Source organism: Pollachius pollachius (genome assembly GCF_949987615.1).
Source record: "Pollachius pollachius genome assembly, chromosome: 11".
Taxonomy (NCBI): domain Eukaryota; kingdom Metazoa; phylum Chordata; class Actinopteri; order Gadiformes; family Gadidae; genus Pollachius; species Pollachius pollachius.
Window position 1 is genome coordinate 6,331,776 of NC_136944.1, and position 23,890 is coordinate 6,355,665.

Below are 23,890 nucleotides of genomic sequence, written 5' to 3' on the forward strand. Positions count from 1 at the left end.
TACTGAAAATATCTGATCTTAAACCGAATTATTTGTAAATTAATTTGGTAAAATGTTATACATATTTGATCACATATCAGAATTGTAGAACCAAATAATTATACAAATCACATTTACCAACGTCTCTTCAATGTCTTTTGCAACATTCAATGCAACACGAACAGCACAAATACATTGATTCAATCATTTAAAAAAAAACAATACAAGTTATCCATTGTCCAGGGTGAACTCTGAAAGTGCGCGTACTTGATAACATGAGCGCGCTTAGCCGACACCGGAAGTAGTAGCCAAGTCGGCGGCGTTCAGCTGGAGTGGTGAACCGGGGAGGAAGAGCAAAGAAAAGGCCGATTTATGAAGAAAGATCAGCCGCATAACTAATCCATGGAATGAAATCAGAGGTGATTGTTTTTATACATAGCCGCGCCAAAAACTCCATGCTATTTCTACGCGTATTTTCGTAAAGGTACGGTTATATTTCGTTCACGACGTTTCGATATCAAATGCTAACTCCGGTTAGCCTCCTAGCTCGCCTCCTAAAACAGGCGGTGCTAAAGTTCATAGCATACGGGAGCTAGTTAATTCGCACTCTGTTGGACTTGGGTGAACCCCAAAGGCACATATCTTGGTTCTGAAAACGAAGGTAGTACTGTGCGTGGTCTCGGATGGACCATTATGATAACACACCGGTTTAAATAACGTGTTGGCTTAATCGTAGCCGCTATCAGTGACGTAAGCTAAAGTTTTAGCATGGGGTTTAGCTCCGCGAAGGGGCCTGGCGTTGCCTTGTACTCCATACAGACTCTACCCCAATAAAGTTGAAACCGCCATGTGTACGTGTGCTCTGAAATGTCCACCCTTCAAGATGTTTGTACGAAATGTAGATTTGTTGACGGGAGATTTGTTTTGCTTCCCTTACAGCTGACGTCTGAAAGTTAGCCTGTCCCCCAGTGCGCTGAGTCCCATCAGAAGCAGGGTGATAGTGTACTGTTTGCGCCACACACATCGCCCGTTGTGCTGCACCTTCTCACCTGAGTGCAGTCAAGGTGTGTGTGCGCAAGAGCACGCAACTTGTGTGAGCGGATCTCCCTATGTGTGTGACAATGGGGGACATCAGTGACCTGGACCGTCAGATAGATCAGCTACGACGCTGTGAGCTGATAAAGGAGAATGAAGTCAAAGCACTGTGTGCCAAAGCAAGGTAATCACTACTAAATTACCTCTACGACATGTGACTGTGGTAGAGAGATCAAAATGGGTTTAGGTCATGCTGCTTACCTAGAAATAAATCAGTGGAGGAGTATGCTAGTGTTAAAACATTGATTTCAACAGGTCATGGACTCTCTTTAAAGTGGCAAATGCATCAATCAATACAGCTTGCTTTTGCATGCTTGTTGCATAAGCCTTTTGTTTACCATAGTCTCTGTTGTAAAATACTGAACATTTTGGAATAGCCTAGCCTATCCTATGATTTAATCAATATAGAAAAATAAAACATTGAGTGATTTAAATAATGATATTCTAAATGCAGTGGTTGTATGCCCTGGCTTTTGTCAAATTTCGCTACATTATTGTTAGTATAGCCTAGATAACGGCCTTGTGGGACACTCTTTGACTTTAATCTTTTGTATCGTTTTGTTTTCAGGGAGATCTTGGTGGAAGAAAGTAATGTCCAGAGAGTAGACTCACCAGTCACAGTAAGTACCTTTAGGACTTAACCAGGAACACAATTGGCCTGACATTAAAATTCAAGTGTTCACTGTTTTTATGTTTGTTCATTATCTTGTTTTACAGGTATGTGGCGATATTCATGGGCAGTTTTATGACTTGAAAGAGTTATTTAGAGTGAGTACGCTCCTTTTTCCTTCTATATTTAATTCAAACCAAACACCTTTTTAAAGTATCATTAAAAGGTGGTATCATTTAAATGTATAAAAACTGCTAGTTCTATGTCATATTTTGTTGAGTTGTGCACTTGCATCATCCCAAAGTTTCCAACAAAGGTCAAACCCAGAGAAATCAGTATTTTAATCCAGGAATGGTGCGTTTCATTTGATCAGCTGTCAATAGCGTCGTGCCCTTTTACCTCCTAACTCCTGGGGAAAACACGAGAAACTAAACCAGTAGCTCCCTAGTTTATTGATGTATTTCAATATTGATCTGCTACCATAACAAGTGGCCCATGACAGCCACCATGCCTACTTGTATAATAACGTTACAACGATCTCTTAAAGTTATTTTCCTACGATCTTGTGGAACACGATAACGGCATTGGGCATCCCCGTGATTTAATTAGCCTCTTACTCATGCGATCTCTGTGGGCAGTTGACTCATCTAATCTTTTGTTGGCAGGTTAACGTTAAGTATTTTCTCTGGCAGCGGAGGTGAACAGCTGATCCCATGCTACTTTATGACCTCCTCAAACTACGTCTTAGTTATTGAGTGCGAAACCACTAGTCGAAGAAATAACGTTATACCTTTAAACTACGTGTTGGTGTTGAATGCCCAATCAATTATTATACTACAATTAGTGTTTTGGATATCTTAAAAAGAGATTTCACCTGATAAAGTGAACCATAGGTTTGATTGTTATGCAAATTACGTTCATATGCTTTTGGCCTTGTTTCTCAAGGCTGAGGAATCAGCCAGTTGCTCACTGCCACAACACTAACTGTTAATCACCCTCCATTTCCAGGTGGGCGGAGATGTTCCAGAGACAAACTATCTCTTCATGGGTGACTTTGTGGACCGAGGTTTCTACAGCGTGGAGACCTTCCTTCTGTTGCTTGCTCTGAAGGTACAGAGCTGTCTGATTTCATGCTTTTATACATCAATCATTTGCACCAGGGCCTGGCTATATTGACATTTATTAACACTAATTCATTTCCTAGAAATATATGGGAATGTCAATTAATGTGTACTAACAGAATTTGTCCTTTTCTATTTGGCATTTTAAAGTGGCCATCACCATGAGTCTATCATCGACTCGATTAGATCAAATTGGAGCCCAGCCTTGATTTGAAACCTTTTGGAAGGCGTCCCTCTGATCCCCTGTAATCCCCAGGTCAGGTACCCAGACCGGATCACCCTGATCCGAGGGAACCATGAGTCGCGGCAGATCACCCAGGTGTACGGCTTCTACGACGAGTGCCTCCGCAAGTACGGCTCGGTCACTGTGTGGAGGTACTGCACCGAGATCTTCGACTACCTCTCCCTCTCCGCTATCATCGATGGCAAGGTGAGCTGCCAACCCCCCCCCCCCCAAAGTGTTTACTGTTTGTCTGGTTCTAGTTTGCAGACCATGGGGTTGATACATGGGTCTGGTGTTTCTGTGGACCGTTGTTATTGAAGGGGTAATCCAGGATCAGGCAGTTGTTATGTTAGATGTTACAGCAGAACCTCTGGGGGGATTGCTCACAGAGACTGAGCCGTTAACCAGGAACAGATGGAAGTCTGGAGAAGGAAACTCATTTGTTGAGGATTGAGATGAGGATTTCACAAGGGGATTGTTGAGTGTTTTTACAGTGGCCGGTGAACGTAACCAAATACATCTGAGCCCTAATTTAACTCACCGGCCTCTTGTCCACACACACCGAACACGTAAAAAACTTGTGTGCCTTATATGTGTGCTTTTAAAAATGATATTTTAAAGACTTATTATCTGGAGACCTGCACGATGTTTAGTGTTCCTTTCAAAACTCTTTTTAGACTTGAAACTCAAACCATATTCTGAGGCCTCCAAACATGTAAGGACACTTTTTTGCTTTTAAAGGACACCTTTATTCCAGTTTACTACGGCTGGTTGTAGCAAACTAGTAAAAGTCTTGGTTGGCCAATGAAGTGTGATCACCATGATGGGCTGAAGCAAACCAAGTGTGAAAAGAGTGAACCGCTGCCTTTGGATATTACTCTTAAAGTCACAAGTTAACCTTCTGAGAGGGAATCCCGGCTTCTTATTGTGCTCCTCCAGATCTTCTGCGTGCACGGAGGCCTGTCTCCGTCCATCCAGACCCTGGACCAGATTCGGACCATCGACAGGAAGCAGGAGGTGCCCCACGACGGGCCCATGTGTGACCTGCTGTGGTCCGACCCCGAAGGTACGGCGTGTCCTCTCTCCAGTCCTCCTGACTGTACGGGGCGGGGCTGGGGCAGGCTTGTGTGTTCTGTCTCACGCGCTCGAGGTTGGGTTGCGCTCTCCATCCATAACGCAGGATGTTTACCAGGGGACTGGGTTAAACAGTGGTCCGGCGACAGGGGCCTCTTCTGAACTGGGACTGACTGTCCCCCTGTCCCCTCAGACACCACCGGCTGGGGCGTGAGCCCGCGGGGCGCCGGCTACCTGTTCGGCTCGGACGTGGTGGCCCAGTTCAACGCGGCCAACGACATCCACATGATCTGCCGCGCCCACCAGCTGGTGATGGAGGGCTACAAGTGGCACTTCAACGAGACGGTGCTCACCGTCTGGTCGGCGCCCAACTACTGCTACAGGTGGGCGGCGCACACTCAGCGCACAGGCGTTTGTTATGACACACGCTTGAAGGGGACTTATTGGCCTCATAGGGGTCTTGAATGTCCTCACACCAGTTGATGCCGTTTGGTCTGTTCGGAATGGCTAATGGCCTCCCATGATGCAACAGTATCAATAGTCTCGTCTGGCAATCTTCAAACGGCCACTTCACTTGTTCGACTTGTGTTGTCCAAAATAACTTTTCACATAAAGTTCTGTTTAGCTTTCTAATGTCCTGACCGGTTGCATCTCTTGAGCGTCCCTGATGAATAGCTGCCCTTCTTGCATTTTGTCTTGTTTTAAACCAAACACGAACACTATGTGTTACATAACATAAGGATAACTTGTTAGTAACTGAGTGACACAAGAAAGGTTGTTGATATCCATTGGAACTTTGAGTGACCAGCACCAGAACAATGTAACTAGTAACACTTGTGACTAGTTACACTTGTGACTAGTTACACTTGACCGGTGCCGTAGAGCGCCCCCTAAGGCACGGGAGTAACGCTGCCTACTGTTGACGCTCCGCTGCATGACTAACGGCGGCCCTGTTCCCGGCCCGTCCCCCAGGTGCGGTAACGTGGCGGCCATCCTGGAGCTGGACGAGCACCTGCAGCGGGAGTTCATCATCTTCGAGGCGGCGCCGCAGGAGACCCGGGGCATCCCCTCCAAGAAGCCCGTGGCCGACTACTTCCTGTGAGCGCCGCCCCCCCTCGGGACAAGAGTTGGGCGGGGTCCAAAACCGATAAGCTCCTCCCCCTCCCCCCCCAATCGCTCTCCCGATAGGACACTCTCGACGCTCGTCGACCACCTGGTACCCCTCCTAACTGGCCAACCGGCTCTGGGGCCCGCACCCACCGCCCGTCTTCACTTATGAGCGGTCGCGGCCCACGGAGGGGGAGACCCCCCCCCCACCACACTGCCAGCAGCGCGATGGTTTTCCCCGGACACAAGGCGCCGACCTCCGAACCTGGGCCCATGACTTTTGTATCTGTGTGTCGTCTCTAGCGCTTTCAAAACGGCGGCCATTCAATTTAGTTTTTAAAATGTTCCGACTCTGTCGCCGCTGTGGTCGTCTCCTCTCTCTTTGATCTCTGTAGATACCCCCCCCCCCCCCTTTCCCCTACCTCCCGCCTTTCCTTCCACAAACCTATTTGTAGTATTTTTACATGAACAATGTCAGATAGTTGTGACGGGTGACGTGGAAGGAGATATAATTGTTTTTTTAATGATATGCAGACTTTTTCATTTAAGCAATTTCTTTAATACATTCTTAACACTTTATTTTTTTTCCTTTTTAACTTTTTTTGTATTTCGTTGCTGCCAGAATTATTTACAAAATGAAATTTTCTGTTCCTTGCCACTGAACTTTTCTTGGTATCACGTTCTCTAATGGGTTCATTGCAGTTCCTTTAACTGCCCACAAGGAGTCATGATATTCACCATAGTTTTTCCCACTTCCAGGTTCTCAATCTACAAATCTCTGTAGTTCTGTCAATTTTGATATTGTAAGAATAAAGTCTTTTGTATCGACATTTATCTGTGCTTTTATGCTGTGTGCAATATGCAAGTGCTGGTCCACTCATATAGTGCAGTATTAAGGGTGACACTATTTTGTAGTCAAATGTGTGGTTGACGATATAGTGCACTACTTTATACCCATAATGCAGCCTTTAAATAATCACTTATTTCTGCACTATGTCCCATGATGCATCGTTATCCTCTGACAGATGGTCCAACACGTACACACAAGGTAAATAAGGGTGGGGAAAACTCCCGAACCTGTCGGCTTGTTTATGGGACCACCATTGACATTACGCTGAGGAATGTCCCGTGCATGTGTCCAATTTCCCACTATACGTATTGCCTAAATAGTTTACTATAAAGTGTCAACAAGGGAAGTACTAATGCAATGTGGCTCAATGGAAAGTAACATCTATTTGACCCTTGCTTCCGGTGAATGCATTTTATACAACTTGTTTTTGTGATTAATTGAGTGGCTGTGAGTGAGGTAATAAAAACAAATTTCATGAATGAGATGCCAAACCCTTTTTAAAACCCCTAATCACAGCCACAGGAAAAAAACATACAAAGCTAAGATACAATAAATAATATTAAAGTAGGTGAAAGATAAGCCATAACTTGCACTACTTTTACTCTCCATTTGGACATTTACATTATACTTACACTATGTACACAACCAACAATGCAACACTATACTCCCCAAAATAGCAGAAAAGAAGCTTATGAACGGATATCTATGCGCAATCTTTTTGGTCAAAGAGAAATTAAGTTACATAGAACATAACCTCTCATTCTATAACACTAAAAGATTATTAACGTCTGTTATGTAGGCCTTTCAGTATTTATTTCACCCTAACCCTAACCCATAAAAACAGTTATGTTTAAGACCTCAAACTTCCTAAACCTAAGACACAAGAGGGCAGTATATAGCCACTTCGGGAGAATTTTTTTACAAGGTATAGCGTAGCAATTTTTGTTTCATGGTTTTAATGACGCAATGCATCTTGCTCTTACCCAATACACAGCCCAAGCAGCGTTAGAGGCCTATAAGAAAACGATATATGCAGAACACATAATAATTAATTTAAATGTAAAGTGACATTAGTACTTAAATTCAATTTATATTAACAACTTTTTCTTAATCATCACAAACATTTTTTTTGTTTTTCATTTCGTAAAAAATAAATAAAGAATCCTCTTAAAATCTGATAAGACACGACCAAGCAATGTTTGAAAATGCTTTATTCTCTCACGTCCTCAGCCCTCCAAAGAGCTGAGGTGCCGCCCACACACCGGCCCTGGGGAGAGCAGGCACAGACGGGGCAGTGGGTGGCGAGCAGCAGTACAAATCCCAAAAAGATCATTTATATTCCGTCAAGACCAATCAGAAGACCAAGGCTGTTAGTGGAGAAAGTCACACGGAATCCAAATGAAGCATCTGATGATTAGTGAGCAGAGGATTAGTCTTTTCAGTGCAGTCTAGCCCAAGACACAGAGCAGCAGAAAACGATAAACCAAAATGTTAGCACCAGGCACCAGCACACAGTCATTCCAGGGTTAGTGGTTGTGGGAACAGAGGCTAAACGGTAGGGTCGCCATCTTGAGTCCACTGGGAGACTTTTGTAATAACTGCTTGGTTTGGTACAAAGGCTTGAGAATGGTTAAATCAGAGATAAAAAAACTACCCATTCACTCATTTGTTAGTAACAAATGAAAATTTATATCCAGTAAACTATCCAAATAGCTGAGAATGTTAACCACAGTGTTTCACACTGATTTTATTTCAATAGAAATTCAACATTTAATGAAAATAATCTTTCAAAAACTCTTCATATCTTATGTTTAGTAATTACATTAAATTTTCATCAAGGTCTGTCTAACTAATATCAGTATTTTTTCCGCCCCTCAGACCTTCGCATAAACATCCACACATTTGCTGTAAAATGCATGAGAAAGTATGGAGTGATTCCATTACTACAACAGTGTCTAAAAACAGCCCAACATGTGATACGATGATTACAAACCAACTAACTGGGTGTATCGCTAGCGAGCTAGCCCCTCGTAAATACACAATTCTCTCTCACTGCAACCTCTGCTATGTTTGTATGTCCTCTCTTTCCCTCTCCTCCTCCTATAAGTTCCTCCCTCCTGTAATTGGAAATTGGGAATGATTACGGCTCTGAAAGAGCTATATCATGGGCTAGCCAAAAAAAACTAAAACTAAAAAAACACTCAAACACCCAATCCTCCTTCCTCCTCCTCCCTTCTACTTCCTGTTCCTCCTCATCATCCTTCCTCCCCCTCCTCATCCTCCTCCACCAGCTCCTCCTCTCTCCTTCGACCTGTTCCTCCTCCTCATGATCCTTCCTCCTCCTCCTCCTCCTCTCTTCTTCGTCCTGTTCCTCCTCCACCCCAACATCCTTCCTCCTCCTCCTCCTCCTCTCTTCTTCGTCCTGTTCCTCCTCCTCCCCAGCATCCTTCCTCCCCCTCCTCCTCCTCTCTTCTTCGTCCTGTTCCGCTCCGGGGGGCCGCTGGTCTTCAGCTGCTGACCACGGTGCCGGCCCAGGTCTCGTGGGGGGTGCCAGGTTTGGGCTGGGTGATGCTCACCTCCACTGCCTGCACCTTCTCGTGCTTGGGGGGGATGGAGCACACCTTGTAGCTGAGCAGGTCTCCCTCGGCCGGAACGTACTCCCCCTCGATGCTGGGGGGGGGGGGGAGGATAACCAGAGAAAGGGTTACGATCAACATAAAAGGAGAAAAAGGAACATGGAAATGGTGGAGGTGTTCATTGTATGAATGTTTATGTTACAGCGATGTTGGAACTGAAGTTGTTCTAGAAAAGAGCTACAGCCCTAGCGTAGCATCGAGACAAATCATTTCAAAGGCTAAAAGGTGCAAATCAGCAGCCCTTTTAAGACACAGATTCTTACACCTATGTTCGAAAAATTATTGGTAACACTTTTTAATAACGTTCATTCATAAGTCCTTAGTTAAAAATGAACGCATCATTAAGAAAATATTAATTTATAAGCCTTGAGATAATGATGAACCAATCATTATCAAAACCGTAAAAGACATAGACGAATATCTCAGCTACAACAAGATTTTGCTAGCAATGTGCTTTTGTGTTATATGTTATTGAGTCAGATAGGGAAATCTCTGAAAAGGATAGCTCTAAAACAGGCAAAGTGTTTATTAGGTTCTTAGTAAAGTTACCCCTACTGGCTGGAGCAGTGAACTACCATTTGTATTGCACAGGAATCTTATCAACACAACCATATAATTCTGTAGAGCTGGACCTGAACCCCTTCTCTCCTACACACACTCACTCAGAAATGTGTACGAATATGTCGCTGCCGCCATCGGCCGGAGTGATGAAGCCGTGACCTTTGGAGCGGGAGAAACACTTGCACACACCGCTAAACGTCGGCCCCTCGGATGCCCGGGCGTTCCTGCAGGGGGCGAGAGAGAGCGAGAGAGTGAGAGTGAGAGTGAGAGAGAGTGAGAGTGAGAGTAAGAGTGAGAGTGACAGAACAGGTGATTCTAAATCAACAACTTGAGGGGTTTCAGTTACTGTTCACTACCATCTTTAAACATTTTATTGACAATTGTTCTTCTTAACTGTTCTTTATTATTTGCACACACGCACACACATACACACACAGATAAGAAGACTAGCTATCCTTCCATCATACTCCTATTCAAAGGACAATGACACCGGGACACAGACAGAAGCTCACTGTGCTGGTTAGAGCGTTTAGTTTGACAATATTCGCTTGCAAAACAAAATGGCTTGTCAAAAAAAGACAGGATTCTTTCATATTAGTCTAGTTTCTAAAGTATTTCACATTATTACATCACTGATGTTTGATTTTCATCGCAGTTTAATCCTTATATCAAGGAAATAATTTTGACACTAGGGGGAACTTTGTGTGAATCATCGTCCAATTTGACTTATCTGAAATAAATAATCTCTCTTTAAACACAGAGTAGAATTCTCATCTGCGTCATTCGTTATTATTCGTTGTTATTCATTCCTATAATTACTGGGAAGTGTCACAGGGGTTTTACTTTTATAATGATGTAATTCTAATTCTGTTGTTGGCATAGGCGAGAGAGTTTGTGTGTGTGTGTGTGTGTGTGTGTGTGTGTGTGTGTGTGTGTGTCTGTGTATATGTGTGTGTGAGATGCGTGTGTGTGTGTGTATGTATATAATGGACCTTGTCCAACAGTGTCCACACATTATTTGTATTTGTATTTTTTTGTATTTCTTATTGTATCTTGTATTTTGCACTACTCTGTTATGTTATTTGCACTAACCTCTTTGCTGCTGTAACCCTGCAACCCTGCTGCTGTAACCCCCTTATATGAGTGTGTGTGTTTGTATGTATATGTGTGTGTATGTATATGTGTGTGTGTATGCATATGTGTGTGTCTCTGTGTGTGAGTTTGTACATGTGTTTGTCTGTGTTTGTACATGTGTCTCTGTTTGTGTGTTTGTACATGTGTATGTGGGTGTATGTATATGTGTATGCGTGTGTGTCCTCACGTTGAGCAGGTCCTGTTCCTTCGCGTGGGAAGGGGGCTGGGGAGTAAGAAGCCCCTCATTGGGGAGGGGGAACGGTCTCTGTGTTTACACGCCGGGAGCCGCAGGGAGCCTGGAAGAGACACACACATGATGATATGAAACACCCACGCGTCCACACGCGAGGAGGCCGACAGAACGCCTCACACCTGGCCGTGCTTGGGGAGCTGGTGCCCATACAGAAGAGATGGGAGGGAGATGGAAACAGGTTTTTGCAAACACATACTGTGACAGTGCTAAACTAGATGTGTTGTCGCTTTAGCCTCAGGGGGTTTTAAGCCAAGGCAAGGCAAGGCAACTTTATTTATATAGCACTTTTCATACACAAGGCAGACTCAAAGGGCTGCACATATAAACATTGTCGTACAATAAAATAAAATAATAGATAAGTAAAAGAAAACATATGCAAAGAAATGAGTAAAATAGATCAGCATTTTAGGAAGTGCACTGTATTTAAGATCTGTCTTACAGTCTTTCTGGTACCCACGTCGGGACTCCAACCCGACCTAAAGGAACTTGGTCCTTTCTCTGGGACCCGGATTCTAGTCAATCTCTATTCTAAGACTAGGACCTGAACCAATTTAAGACTGTGCCTGAAAGCCCCACCGAGTTTTCTAACCTGTCTTAAAGTATTGTATGGTCCACAGTGTCGAATGCAGCACTGAGGTCTAGTAGCATTAGTATTGAGGTTTTGCTAGAGTCTGTGTTAAGACGGATGTCGTTTACAACTTTAATAATGGCGGTCTCGGTGCTGTGCAGGGGTCGTAATCCTGATTGGAAGGTGTCATAGCAGTTGATGCCAGGAAGTGATTAAGTTGCTGGAGGACAACTTTCTCAATGATTTCACTTATGAAGGGCAGATTTGATATTGGTTTGTAGTTGTTAATAATAGAGGCATCTAGGCTCTGCTTTTTTAAAAGTGGTTTAATAACTGCAGTTTTCAAGGCTTTTGGGAAATTGGCTGATTAGAGAGAGTTGTTAACTATCTGCAATATGTCTATTGTTAGGCAGTCAAAAACATTCTTAAAGAGGTTGGTAGGTAAAGTATCAAGGCAACAGGTGGATGGCTTTACTTGTGTCACAGTTTCCACAAGAGTTTTAGTCTATAACATTAAAGCATACCATCCATGCCACGTTACTTTTGCCTGAACAGGGTGGTAGTCCAACATTTTTGTTTCAAGTGGAGATATTGATGGCGCGTTTGATGCCTTCAATTTTTTTAACAGTATAAAAAGCTGCAAACTCATTGCATTTCTGCGTGGAATGGAGATCAGGTGGAATTTGTGTTGGGGGGTTGGTCAGTCTGTCAACAGTTGCAAATAGGGTTTTTGCATTATTAGTATTGGTTTTAATTATATTGGAGGAAAATGTTTCTCTAGCACTTTTTAAGTCTACATTGTAGGCACGGAGGCTCTCTTTATCGATATCATGGTGAATATGAAGTTTTGTTTTACGCCAGATGCCTTTAACCTTTCTGCATTCTTTTTTCTGTGCTGTTACAGAAGCAGGTTTTCTCCAGGGTGCATTTTGCTTTCCAGAAATCGTTTTAACCTTTTAAGGTGCAATGACATCTATGACTTTCAAAATCTTCAAATTAAAGTAACAATGAATGTTGCCATTAAAATATTTTGTAACATACCCTTGTGTCTGCACATTTATTTTTATTATAGAGTGAGGTAGACAGGAAGGTATGGGAGATAGAGGGGAGGACATGCGGCAAAGGACAACAATGGTACGTGCTCTACGCGCTGAGCCACCAGGGAGCCCCCATAAAGGATCTTAATCACCAACTCTGGTGCACTGCTGATAAAGTTGGTGAGAAAATTCAACCAGCCCACTGGTTGAACTTTCACTGTCCCCTGTTTAATAAACTCATAAACAATACTAAACTTTAGCACAAAACTTATCTATTACTGTTTTGAGTTTCATAAATAGCCTTCTTTTAGATGGTGAAACCTTGATGAACCCCACCCACTGCTTATAAACACTGCATTTCAGTGTTCCAGCGGTAGACTCTCGAGAGATGGGGTGAGCATGTAAACCTTCGAGAAGGAGCACGCAGATGGGAAAGGGTAGAGAACCAGACGCGTGAACTTTAAAACCACGCACTCGGTGAAACGGGCGAGACGGGAGACGACCCCGGGAGTCCAGCCGGGGGAAGCGGAGGGGTCAGGGGTCGTGACCCCTGGATGTTCTTGGCCTCAGAGGACATGGTGGTTGGAGCTGGAGGATGGGGGCTTCACCTGGGTGGAGCACATAGGGAATAGGTGGGGTGGGGAGGAGGAGGAGGAGGAGGAGGAGGAGGAGGGGGGTGGATGAACAAGATTAGATAAGGCTGTTACACGTACACACTTTGCGTTCAAATGTACACACAAACACACACACACGCATACACACACACACACACACACACACACAAACATATATCCACATACAAATGTCAAGTAAACCATTCTTCCTTATTAGGGACCTGGCAGGCAAATTCGCAGGATCCTGTGCTTGCCATGGCAACACCAATCAGGGTATAGACGGGGGCTGGCCCCGGCTCCACACTGAAGAGAGAGCCCCCTTACGGATATGATGAGAGAACGTGAGAGAGAGAGAGAGAGAGAGAGAGAGAGAGAGAACGAGAGAGGACAAGAGTGGGTTAGAGAGAGAATGAAGGGAACGAGAGAGAGAGAGGGAGAGCTAGAGAGAGGGCAGACCGGGTTGATCTTTGCGTCGAGGACAATTACATCATAGGTTCCCTGAAACCATTAGGTCAGGGTCTTATCCTCCAGCCCACCCAGCCGACTCCCCCGTCCTCGGCTGAGATACGAGCAGAGCCACAGATACCAAACGGCTTCAGTAAGGATAGAGTGCAGCCCACGCAGATTGAGTCCCTCATGGCCAGGTTGGGCTTCTCTAGAGGAGTTGAGAGATCCATGAATTGAGAGTTGCTGCCTACAACCGGTTCACCGTCCACACAGCAAACACCACACCGCTTGGTCTTTAGAAATGTGTGTTTTGGTTGTGGGTGGGAAGGGGGAGAAGCCTGTGTGCTCCCCCTTCACTTCGTACCATATCAGTATAAACAATACGACTGTACAGTTAGATCGAGGGATAAGGATCAGTAGAATCAACCACATGCTTTGACCTAATAGGCCATTTATTTTGTCTACATTTTTTTCCAAAGCTTAGAATAACTTTCAATAAGTGCATTGAACAATGGAGTACTAACCCAAAAAGTGCAAGAATCGATATCATGAAATTCATAGAATAACCTTTTTTTTTTGTATATTCTGGATACTTCTTTGTCCATATTTATATATCTATTACTTTTCATCTCTCTGATACTCTTTCTCGTCCCATAAGGCATGCAGATTAACACACACACACACACACACACACACACACACACACACACACACACACACACACACACACAACCTTTGCCTGAGCATGGAATTTTCCAGTCTGCTCTCTGTCCATCAGACTGACAAGAGATCTGCTGAAACGGCAAATACCAGACCAGCGACACACAGACCCAGACCCCCCCCCCCCACACACACACACTAACAGAGGCCCAGCAGACCCTCACACACACACACACACACACACACACACACACACACACACACACACACACACACACACACACACACACACACACACACACACACACACACACACACACATACACATACACATACACATACACACACAGACACAGACACAGACACAGACACAGCCCACCCAACACACACACACACACACACACACACACACACACACACACACACACACACACACACACACACACACACACACACACACACACACACAGGTGTAGTGTGTGTGTGAGGGGAGCTGACAGTGCGTCCACAGGAAGGATGGGCATGGCAGAGGAAGCTCCGCAGATGCCGGTCACATGGTCACAAACACAAAGGCCCACTGAGCACAGGGGGTGGAGCCAGAGACAATCAGGACTCCCTTCTGCTTTGGATGAGTTCCACTTTAACTGTAGAGCCTCCCCGTGCAGAAGCAAAAAAAACAAGTAGCACAGGTTAATGTTTTTATATCTTGGTTGAGGCATGCACCCATGGCTGCACACACACACACACACACACACACCTGAAGGCTTGGATAGCAGCTCTATCTGAGGAAGTGAGTCGAGACCACAAACCTCCTCTCCCCTCACCCACACCCCATGAGAGAGAATGTGTGTCTAACAGAGAGGATGTTGGGTCTTTTGAGTTGTTCTTCAAGTCAGTGCCTTAATATAAATATCGCTGTCCTGAATCCAATGGCTAAGCTGAAACAGTAAAGAAGAATCCCCCCCCCCCCCAAACAAGGAAAACGCCCCCTGAGCTCTCGTTCAGCTGTGACCGACCAATGAGACGTGTTTATGTACACAGAGATATTCTTTCCATTCCGGTCAGAAAGCCGCGGTTCTCCTCCGCACCGGCACATTTCTGAACACCGAACCGTTTTCAGTTGGTTCTTGTGTTGACCATCGCAGAGCCTTCACTTCACTTCAACACGACGGAGGGAACGAATGCCGTCAAAACAAAACCAACCAAATGCCAAACAAAACCAATTATTCAATTGACCTCTCCTCTTAAAGTGTCCTCTTAAAGAAGGATCAGACTTTGACAAAGCTGTAAAGAAACCAGCTGGAAAACGAGCAATTGTCTTGATAACATGTCATTGTTGGGCGGTGCAGGTCATAGGTGAAGCCTCTCCTGGCATGCTGTGTTATATGGAACCACATTCCAACGTCAGATGTTGACAGGTGTTTGTTGGCAGTGTGTGCCAGCAGCATTAAATGATAATAAATAGCGCTCAATTCAAATGTCGCTACAAGACAACGGAACAGTTCTTTCAAATGAATGCAGGTTTAAGTGCCTGTGTGCGGTTAAGTGTGCGGCAAAATGTGTGTGTGTGTGTGTGTGGGGGGGGGGGTTTATGCCTGCGCACGAGTGTGTGCTGGCTGAGAGCCTGCGAGGGTGTGTGAGTGTGTGGGTGGAGGGTCCGGGGATTGAGCAGGTATAGAAGGAAGGGTTTCAGGTTAATTACAGGCCGTAGGCACGTTATTCTCTCGGCTGTGTTTAAAGAGGTAGGAGGCAGTGCGTAGAAGGCACACAGTCCAAGGGTCCTCTCTGTTCTCCTGGTTGTGGAAAGAGAACGGGTGTTTCAACTAGAGTTGGTCCGGTACAGATACTATTATCGGAAATTCCTCCAAAACTGCCTACAATCAGGTCATCTACTACACAGGGAAATAAGGTGTTAGGCTGCTTTCGTTAATGGTCTGTGGTGAAATGTCAGAATGGGAAACGCGTCATCTACGACCTATGTGAGTTCAAGCTACCAAGTCGGAAAAACATGGCTGCATGGACGCTTAACTAACAACAAAACAAAAGCATTATTAGAACAATAGAATATAAATGTACAGTAAGCGACCATCGTAAGAGAACCTTTAAATAAGAACAAGTGCTGTTAGTAGTTACAATGCTAGATGCTGTATCGGTATAAACTCGGTATCGGCCAATACCCAAGTTCAGGAATCGGAATCGGCATCAGGAAGGAATTAGGAACATCTCTAGTTTCAACCATCTACAAAACGAACAGAGATGCTGCAATGTTGTTATACCCGGCATGTGTTCGAGAGGGCTTAACCAACAAAATAATCACTGTGTTGACCTCACCGACACCTTTCTGGTTTAATGTGAATGTGCGAGTGAGCACAAGAGACAAAGAAGAGAGAGACTGCTAATGTGTTGTGACGCGGGTCCGGGGGTTAATGCATTGATTGTGTGACGTGGGGGGGATGACACCCCACACCTTGACTCATCCAGCCTCTCAAAGAACACCAAAAGACCAAATATGGACTTCTGTTTGTCTTTTTTGAGCCCAATCCACGTCCTGGAACGATGTGAATAGAAAACTCACAGAATATTCCCCAGAGTGTTCAAATTAAGCCCTAGTCGTTTCAATTGAGGGTTTAGTCAATGATCACATACGCTGAACGGACTTAGTCCAACAACAACAACCACACACTGACCAGTCCAATGTCCAAATGAAAGACACTTTCCATGACAACACATCCTCTTATCAGAGGCCATACTGAGAAAACTGAAACCTGGGATCTAAATACAACAGGCTATGGCTCTCCCATTAATGATGAGACAGCGAGAGAAGGAAAGAGAGAGAGGGAGCAGGAGAGCGAGAGAGAGAGAGACAGAGAGAGAGAAAGCCAGAGGAGGCTTTTTGAAGTCCTTTTGCCGTGCTGTTGCTTTTCTCTTTGAACAGACGGAAATGGACCAGCCATTAGCCAATCAGTGGGGCATCTGAGCCCTGCTCCATCGAGAGACGACAAAGAACCAATTAGGAGCCAACATTCTGTACACAGTATAATGGGCCTGGGCGATCATTCAGCAGTATCCAGTCTTGTGGCCTCATGGCATATTCAAAATCGGACACTCAGTTTATAAATCCTTGTTGCAGAGCACCATCCAAAGATGGTCGGAAATTATCACAATGTGTGCTTTACATCGTTTTGGGTTTTCAGGTCAATCGTATGAATAAATAAGTGAATTCTTGAAAAACTCTGCCTGTTTAAGTGCAAATGGACATGTCCTTTGTCATCTCTTGTTCTGTTCTTTATTTTGTATTGTTCGATAAAGTCAACCTTAGGGAGGGAACTCAGCCTCAAAGGTCCTTCTGACATGAAAATGTCAATTTGTGAACCACAACTCACAAATTGCATCCGCAACTCACAAAGTTTTCAATTTCTTCCCTGAAATATTTGCTGTGGAAAGGAGCCAATGACCTCTGACATCACTGCAGGCCTGTGCATGAACAAATATCAACTTTTAACTCAAATGTTTTCATTCTAGCCTCGAGCATTTAAAAAGGGGAAAGCACAATGGCTAAAGATGAATTGTAGTCATCAAGGAAAATCTACATATTTTCGGTTTTATTATCCAAACATATGAACAAATGAGATGACAAGATCCACTATTGTTATTGCAGGTTACCATGAAAGGCCGGGATTATGGATAGTTTCTAATGTAATACACTCCATTAGAGGGAGAACAAACAGGGGAAAAGCCATTGGAGCACAAACACGGCTCTAGATAAATGACTTATCATGGCAGCATTCAAACAGAAGCTTTAATACACCATTGCGGGAGAAACAGGGAATCTTGTTACCACTAATGATCCCAATAGATTGAAACCAGGGCTTTATAGCGGCACTTTTACAGGAAAGCTAATTGGGAAAGTAGCTAAACTTTAGTCTCATGAGAGCTGGTGGAGTTTGTATTCAAAGTGAAACAGCACAAGCAGGTACCAATGTCTGAACAAAAAATTACACACACACAGGAAACCGGTGGTTCCTACTGTGTGTCAGGGCAGATTTTGACCTTGTTTTCTGAGGGCTGAACCATTTTGGATAACTTTGCATCACAGAGGCAGCCCAGCAAGCTAAAGAGACAGCAGGTTTTTTTGTGCTTGTGTGATGCCGCGGAAAGTATTCTTTTGTAGGGAAAAGGGAGGGAGGGGAAGAGAGATAGAGAGAGAGAGGCAGAGAGAGGCAGAGAGAGAGAGAGAAGAGAGAGAGAGAGAGAGAGGCAGAGAGAGAGAAAGGAAGAAAGAGGGAGAGAGAGAAAATAAAAAGGCAATGATAGAGGCTTGTCTCTGTTGACACTCAGGAGCCTGTTTATTGCAGCCACGTACAAATACACAGCACCCCCCCCCCCACCCATTCTATCCTGAGACAAGAGATGAGTTTTATACCAGAAGAGGGCATATTTCTCCCCGAAGATCAGTTAAAGGATCAATTTGCATTTGCACCAATTAGCACTTTACCGAATATTAAGGATTGAGAAAAAGTGGCTATTATTTTTATAAAAACCTGCTGCACTTTTTCTAAGCAATTTTTCTGCATAGTTCTCATCATGAACATTTCGTGTAGAGTAATGGAAAAAACGATCATCCTCTTTCTGTGCATTTCTGCCACGCTTTACCTTGAAACCAGGTCCAGTGGTCAGAGACTAGTCAGACGAGAGGAGAGCAGAGACACAGTTAGACCTGACGATGCCTGCATGCCCTGAGACCCAGTCTCCTAACACACACGTGTTCATTGGAAAATTACTCATGCCATATTACACAGTGTAATTTGACAACTCATAATAGTGTAGCTTGCAGTGTAACAGCAGAGATTTATTACAAAACATGATCTCTGCTGTTGTATGTGTTGGTTTAGTCTCTCTGCAGCAGGCTGAAGAATCGAGGTGGATGAAGGGCAGCGTGGGATTTAGACAGCATTTGAACCAGCGCTGTTGGTGATTTAGGTCAATATTGTCATGGACTCTACGGCTCCCTTAATGTGCGTTCAATGATTTGTCTTTCGGAAATCAGCCAAATAACCTGACAGCCTTCACGGTACTTCAAACTTTACTTTAGAAAGTGTATGGAATTTGATTCAGATGCAGTGCACACCTTATATCCATCACATATCAAACGTTGATACATGATGAGCATAGATGATCATACTGGATGAAGATCTTCTAATCCTGATGAACTGAAGTTTTGAACAGTATCACCGATGCATTATTTATCTTTATTTTTTGTACCTGATTGAATTATGTTTTCTTCCCCTACGGGAGTTTTGTACTTTGTTAATGCATAATAATTAAAAAAATATATATATATAAAAAAAGAGATTTTTTTTTTTGATTCATCTTTTATTTTGTAGTCAAGGCGGGGCCACCTTAACAACAGTGCTGGTGAATCATGGTGAATATTGCTGAATCATTTGTCTTTTTAGATGCATGTCAAATAAATAAATTACAAAAATGAAAGTGGTCACATATGGCGAAAAATATCCCATTTCCCAAGTAATGCAGACTGCAGCTCGGACCCTCACACACACATTCCACCTTGGCTCCTGTTGCATATGAACACTCAGATAAGAGGGTCCTGCTCCCGGCGGCCTTCAGACCACGTCACGCACACGCACACGCACACACGCGCACACGCACACACACACACACACACACACATTATGGTCCCTCCACTTCACCATTTCTCTGACATCTCTGAAAACCAGGGCTATGGTTTTTGAAACTTTCATTCCCATGTTCATCTCCTTGCATGTAAACAAAATGAATTGCCATCTTCGGTTTTGTTCCGTTTTCAACCTTTTTTAATCGCCTCCCTCTTATCTCTTACCGATAAACTCTAACCGCGCTGGAATAACGAGTGAATCACAATCAGCGGTACGATTACATTTGCTCTGTTCCCAACATTGATCACCTCTCTCTGCAGATTCATCGGCACGGGAAATCGATTTCACCCGTCATGACTTTGAATGTCGATAACCATAACCGGAGATGGATTTCACCACTTAACCGTGGCCCATTTTCTTTTAACTCCCCATCTTCCCCCCACCCCTGCTCCTTCTCCTCCAGTTTGACTGCCTCCCCCCTCCTCCTCCTCCCCTCTGAGAGCCCCCCAATCCTCCACTCTGACTGCCTCCCTCTCCTCCTCCTCCATCTCCTCCTCCCCTTTGACTGCCCCCCCACTCTGACTGCCTTATTGCCTGGAGCCAGCAGTCACTGGGGACGCTTACCAGCTCGTATTGCACAGCAACATCCCAGGGCCTCCGCAGCCAGCCGGCCTATCAGATCGCACCAATAAAACGGCTGCTGTGCGCTTAGTGTTGGCCCACAGAGGGGAATGTGTGTGTGTGATGTGTGTATGTGTGTGTGTGATGGATACGTTACTGTTGTGAGCACAACACTGCTCAATTTGAAGTTATGATGACATACGATCTGGGTCTACCTGGGATGATGATAGCGGTGTTAAACTATGCTGTCACACAGACGCACACACAGACACACACACACACACACAGATACACACACACAAGTACGCACATGCACAGGCGCACACACAAACACAAAACTGAAAGCAATTTAACCTGTTGAAAGCTTTGATTCTCACATGTTAAAGTGCCTCATAACCTTTAACTAACCAGATGAGACTAATCAAGATTAAAATCCCTTTCCCAGGAGCGACCTTCTTGCCAAGAAACCAGATCCCTCAGGGATTCATACTCCAATCACAGGCTTACATCCCGGTTACAGAGACAACACCAACACAGGACAATAGGCACTCATACACTAGCATACAGGAACTGACCTTTAAACAAATGGTTAGCATTTTAAATGAGAAATTAAATCCTTCAGTTTCATGCAGAGAGGTCTGTCCGACTGGATATTGACAGCATGGTCTGAGAGCTCAGGCATAATGGCCTTTAGTCCCTTTCAGGTAAATACTCAGGTAACAGTTGGTCTTTAATCCCCTAACCCAAGTCATGTCCCCGACAGGAACAACAAATGTTTAATTGGTATCAAGGAAAGGACACCCTTAAGGTTGATATTTGTGCCCCAGCTGAAAAGGTTCAGGGCTATGCCCCTCAATGTAAGCAGTGTACCAGGCTGTAGGCATCCTTGGGCTAGGTGCCTTACCCCTGCCTGTTCATAATAGCATGTACCTAATAAATGTTATTGTGCACAATGGATCAGAGAGGGCTAAATAAGCTAATAATGATTGGTAGTAGTCAAGGCGGCTGCTGATGGAGGTCAGCTGCTGCAGCTCAACAGGTGTGGTTCATCAGTAATCAACTGCACCGGAGTGAACCACCCTTTAAAAGAACCACCGTTGTTTCTGGGAGATATCACTTTGCAGGGCCTGGACAATCTGTTTGTAGAGCAAAACCCAGCCACACCGGCAAACAAAACAACATGGATAGACCTTGTGCCGTCTCTTTGAGGTAATGTCTTCTATTGAAACTTGAACGTATAGAAACTCAACTTCATTGTTAAACCATCTGATTTACAAGTTACTCTGTTCTCAGGTCCACATGGATATTGTTTCTCTTTGGGTGTGTAATATCACTACCCGTGGATAAAGGTACAACTTTACGTGCTTTGTTAACTTTTTCTCAAGTGACCTTTTTACGAAGCAATGGGCAGTAGGTAAAAGCTAAATCAGTGGGTTAATGTTGTCTCCCTTTTAGGGTTTGGCTCAAACTATCCTTCCCCAGCATGGAGTGACTTCAGCAGTCCTGGCTCTGCTTATCCTGTTGGTCAAGACGCCTCGGTTTATACCTACGGCAGAGCACTGCAGGACTACAACGCAGACGCGCCTTCAACCTGGTCCCAGCAGAACGGCCGCTCGATGGCTGGCAGAGGGGTCCACTCAAACCATGGCTCCAACATGGATGCTGGAGACAATGGCTGGGCCAAGGGCGGCGGCATCGACTCTGGTAGTGACGCTTATTACCCTGTTCCTGAAGGCTACCCTGAGGAGCATGGCACCGCCATGCAGGAGGAGACGCCTGGAGAGGAGGACCCTGAGCAGGAGGAGCCCGTGTTGAGTGACGTCTCCGACCTGGAACCCGTCTACCACTTCAGTTCCAGGTCCCGCTACCAGCAAGGCAGACGGGCCTTCTTCCTGACCAGATACAACCCCGGAGAGCCTACGGTCGGCTCTGCTGACATGTCGGACTCCAATAATGGAATGGGGAATGGTAAAGGATGGCCAGTTGCTGGAGAGGCTGGGAAGGGCGGCTACTGATCAACTGCAATGGCTGTAATTTCTAATGGCTGCGTATTAATAAATCTTTGATTTTTAAATCGGTTTCCTTTGCTTTAATACAGATTGCTAAAGATGTGTTAAGCTTTCGTGTCTTAACAAAGTACTGGGCTGGTTCTATCACATCTGGCGTCTGCAGAAAGATAAGCAAGGCATGGTTCACTCCCCAAATGTATTTCAAAGTTGGCATGGAGAGTGTTATTGGCTAAACCACACCCCTATATGGTTTCAATCATGCAATTTGAAGTTCCATCAAGACGGACGATGTACTTCTTAAACACAATGTATAGAATAACCCAAACACCAGTGAATTCTCAATTTAAAGACTACTAGGATGACGGCTTGGGACGTGCGTGACGTCACGTGAGACCCTCCTATACACGACGTGTAATCGCTTAACACGACGTGTTTTCAACTTCGTCCAATATCATGGTTTAGGTCACACACCCTCCCAAAGGAGCATAACGCATCTGATCTTTGAAGGAAATGAAATCGAAGTGTTTCTCTGCACACTTTCACAATTTGTCTATCTTTTTTACAGTGCACCATTAATATCTCGGATGTAGATCAATATTCGCACATTTCGGACCCCATTGGAACGAGCGACGTCGTGGCGCGTTCCCATGGGGTCGCTCCCGGAATGGGGAGGAGGGCAATGTGCGCTCTCAAGGAAATCTCCGTTTCGAAAGGAGAACCCAAAGCTCAGTTTTCCCACAACACACAAAGTCCAAAGTGCACGATTTGAGCGGGACACACTGTTGCTTCGACTACATTTTCTGTATTCTCTCATTCAAGATACACGCGCGCACACACAAACGCACACAATGTATATAAAAGCTGTTGTTTAGAAAAACAGACATAACTACTCTAGTTTGATACAGTCCATAACATATAATGCAATATTCAATTCACAACATGCACGTACAAATTTGCACCTTTTCGGACAAGGTTCGTGAATCATTTTCCTGCAGAGGCGTTTAGGTGTGCGGCGCATCGCTCACCTTTTCTGAAGTTTGCGGGCTTACGTTCGCGTTTGGGGAAAAAAGGGGGTTGAGTCCTTAACAGTCAGTAGTTGTTGTAGTATTTCGTCTGTTACGGTGTTGATGTGTGCTTGGAATGACGACACCACAACAGCATCAAAAGAGAAGCAGCAAAGGCGAACACACCGTACTCGGCTCTGCTTGACGGACAGCCTCATGGGCGTGGTCCACTACTTGGTTGACGTAAGGGTTTTTCCATCGGGCAACCTTTACGAAGAATCCGGACAAGGTAGTCCTACCACTACCGTATGAAGTCGGACAATGAAGTCATACAACTATCTTATATGAAGTCGGACAAGGTAGTCATCCAACGTATTTTCTTTCACAGCTACTCGTCATGATTGCAGTCTTAATTGGTTAAACAATTAGCTCGTCATTTATAGTCCTACAGTTGTTTTACTTATTAGGAGTTGCGTTTATAAATGGTAGTGAAATCGAGACTACTGATCACCATCAATCAGTGAAGCGTTTTTTAACAGCATGTTATGGCAAATTGCATTTTAAACAGACAGCAGAGGGCGGTATCTATTCCTCAAATAATCTATAGGACTAATGGATGATGAATTATTAATCTAAAGTGTCCAAAGTGAT

The 23,890-nt window shown here is 44.5% G+C and overlaps 2 protein-coding genes across 2 annotated transcripts; one reads left to right on the forward strand and one right to left on the reverse strand.

Annotated features, from left to right (window-relative positions):
• The first annotated feature begins 286 nt into the window (after window positions 1-286).
• On the forward strand, window positions 287-6,039 carry LOC307083010 (serine/threonine-protein phosphatase 4 catalytic subunit B). Its single transcript, XM_079746787.1, has 9 exons — window positions 287-398; window positions 919-1,198; window positions 1,643-1,694; window positions 1,792-1,842; window positions 2,693-2,794; window positions 3,062-3,235; window positions 3,968-4,094; window positions 4,296-4,485; window positions 5,075-6,039. Exons 2-9 carry the CDS (start codon window positions 1,089-1,091, stop codon window positions 5,202-5,204), a joined length of 936 nt encoding a protein of 311 aa, XP_079602913.1. The 5' UTR covers window positions 287-398; window positions 919-1,088; the 3' UTR covers window positions 5,205-6,039.
• A 2,395-nt stretch (window positions 6,040-8,434) lies between these two features.
• Window positions 8,435-23,434, reverse strand: carhsp1 (calcium regulated heat stable protein 1). Its single transcript, XM_079745705.1, has 5 exons — window positions 23,261-23,434; window positions 12,723-12,856; window positions 10,578-10,686; window positions 9,358-9,480; window positions 8,435-8,729 (listed from the first exon to the last, which is right to left on the reverse strand). The coding sequence occupies exons 2-5, from the start codon at window positions 12,823-12,825 to the stop codon at window positions 8,567-8,569; spliced, it is 498 nt and encodes a 165-aa protein (XP_079601831.1). The 5' UTR covers window positions 12,826-12,856; window positions 23,261-23,434; the 3' UTR covers window positions 8,435-8,566.
• Window positions 23,435-23,890: the final 456 nt, after the last annotated feature.

Coding starts and splice junctions, on each gene's coding strand:
- LOC307083010 (XM_079746787.1), top strand. CDS start 1,089: ATGTGTGTGACAATGGGGGACATCAGTGACCTGGACCGTCAGATAGAT. Junction 1,199..1,642: donor GCACTGTGTGCCAAAGCAAG/GTAATCACTACT, acceptor TTTTGTTTTCAG/GGAGATCTTGGTGGAAGAAA. Junction 4,095..4,295: donor GCTGTGGTCCGACCCCGAAG/GTACGGCGTGTC, acceptor CTGTCCCCTCAG/ACACCACCGGCTGGGGCGTG.
- carhsp1 (XM_079745705.1), bottom strand. CDS start 12,825: ATGTCCTCTGAGGCCAAGAACATCCAGGGGTCACGACCCCTGACCCCT. Junction 10,687..12,722: donor CGTCTCGCCCGTTTCACCGA/GTGCGTGGTTTT, acceptor TGTCTCTTCCAG/GCTCCCTGCGGCTCCCGGCG. Junction 8,730..9,357: donor ATATTCGTACACATTTCTGA/GTGAGTGTGTGT, acceptor CCCCCCCCCCAG/CATCGAGGGGGAGTACGTTC.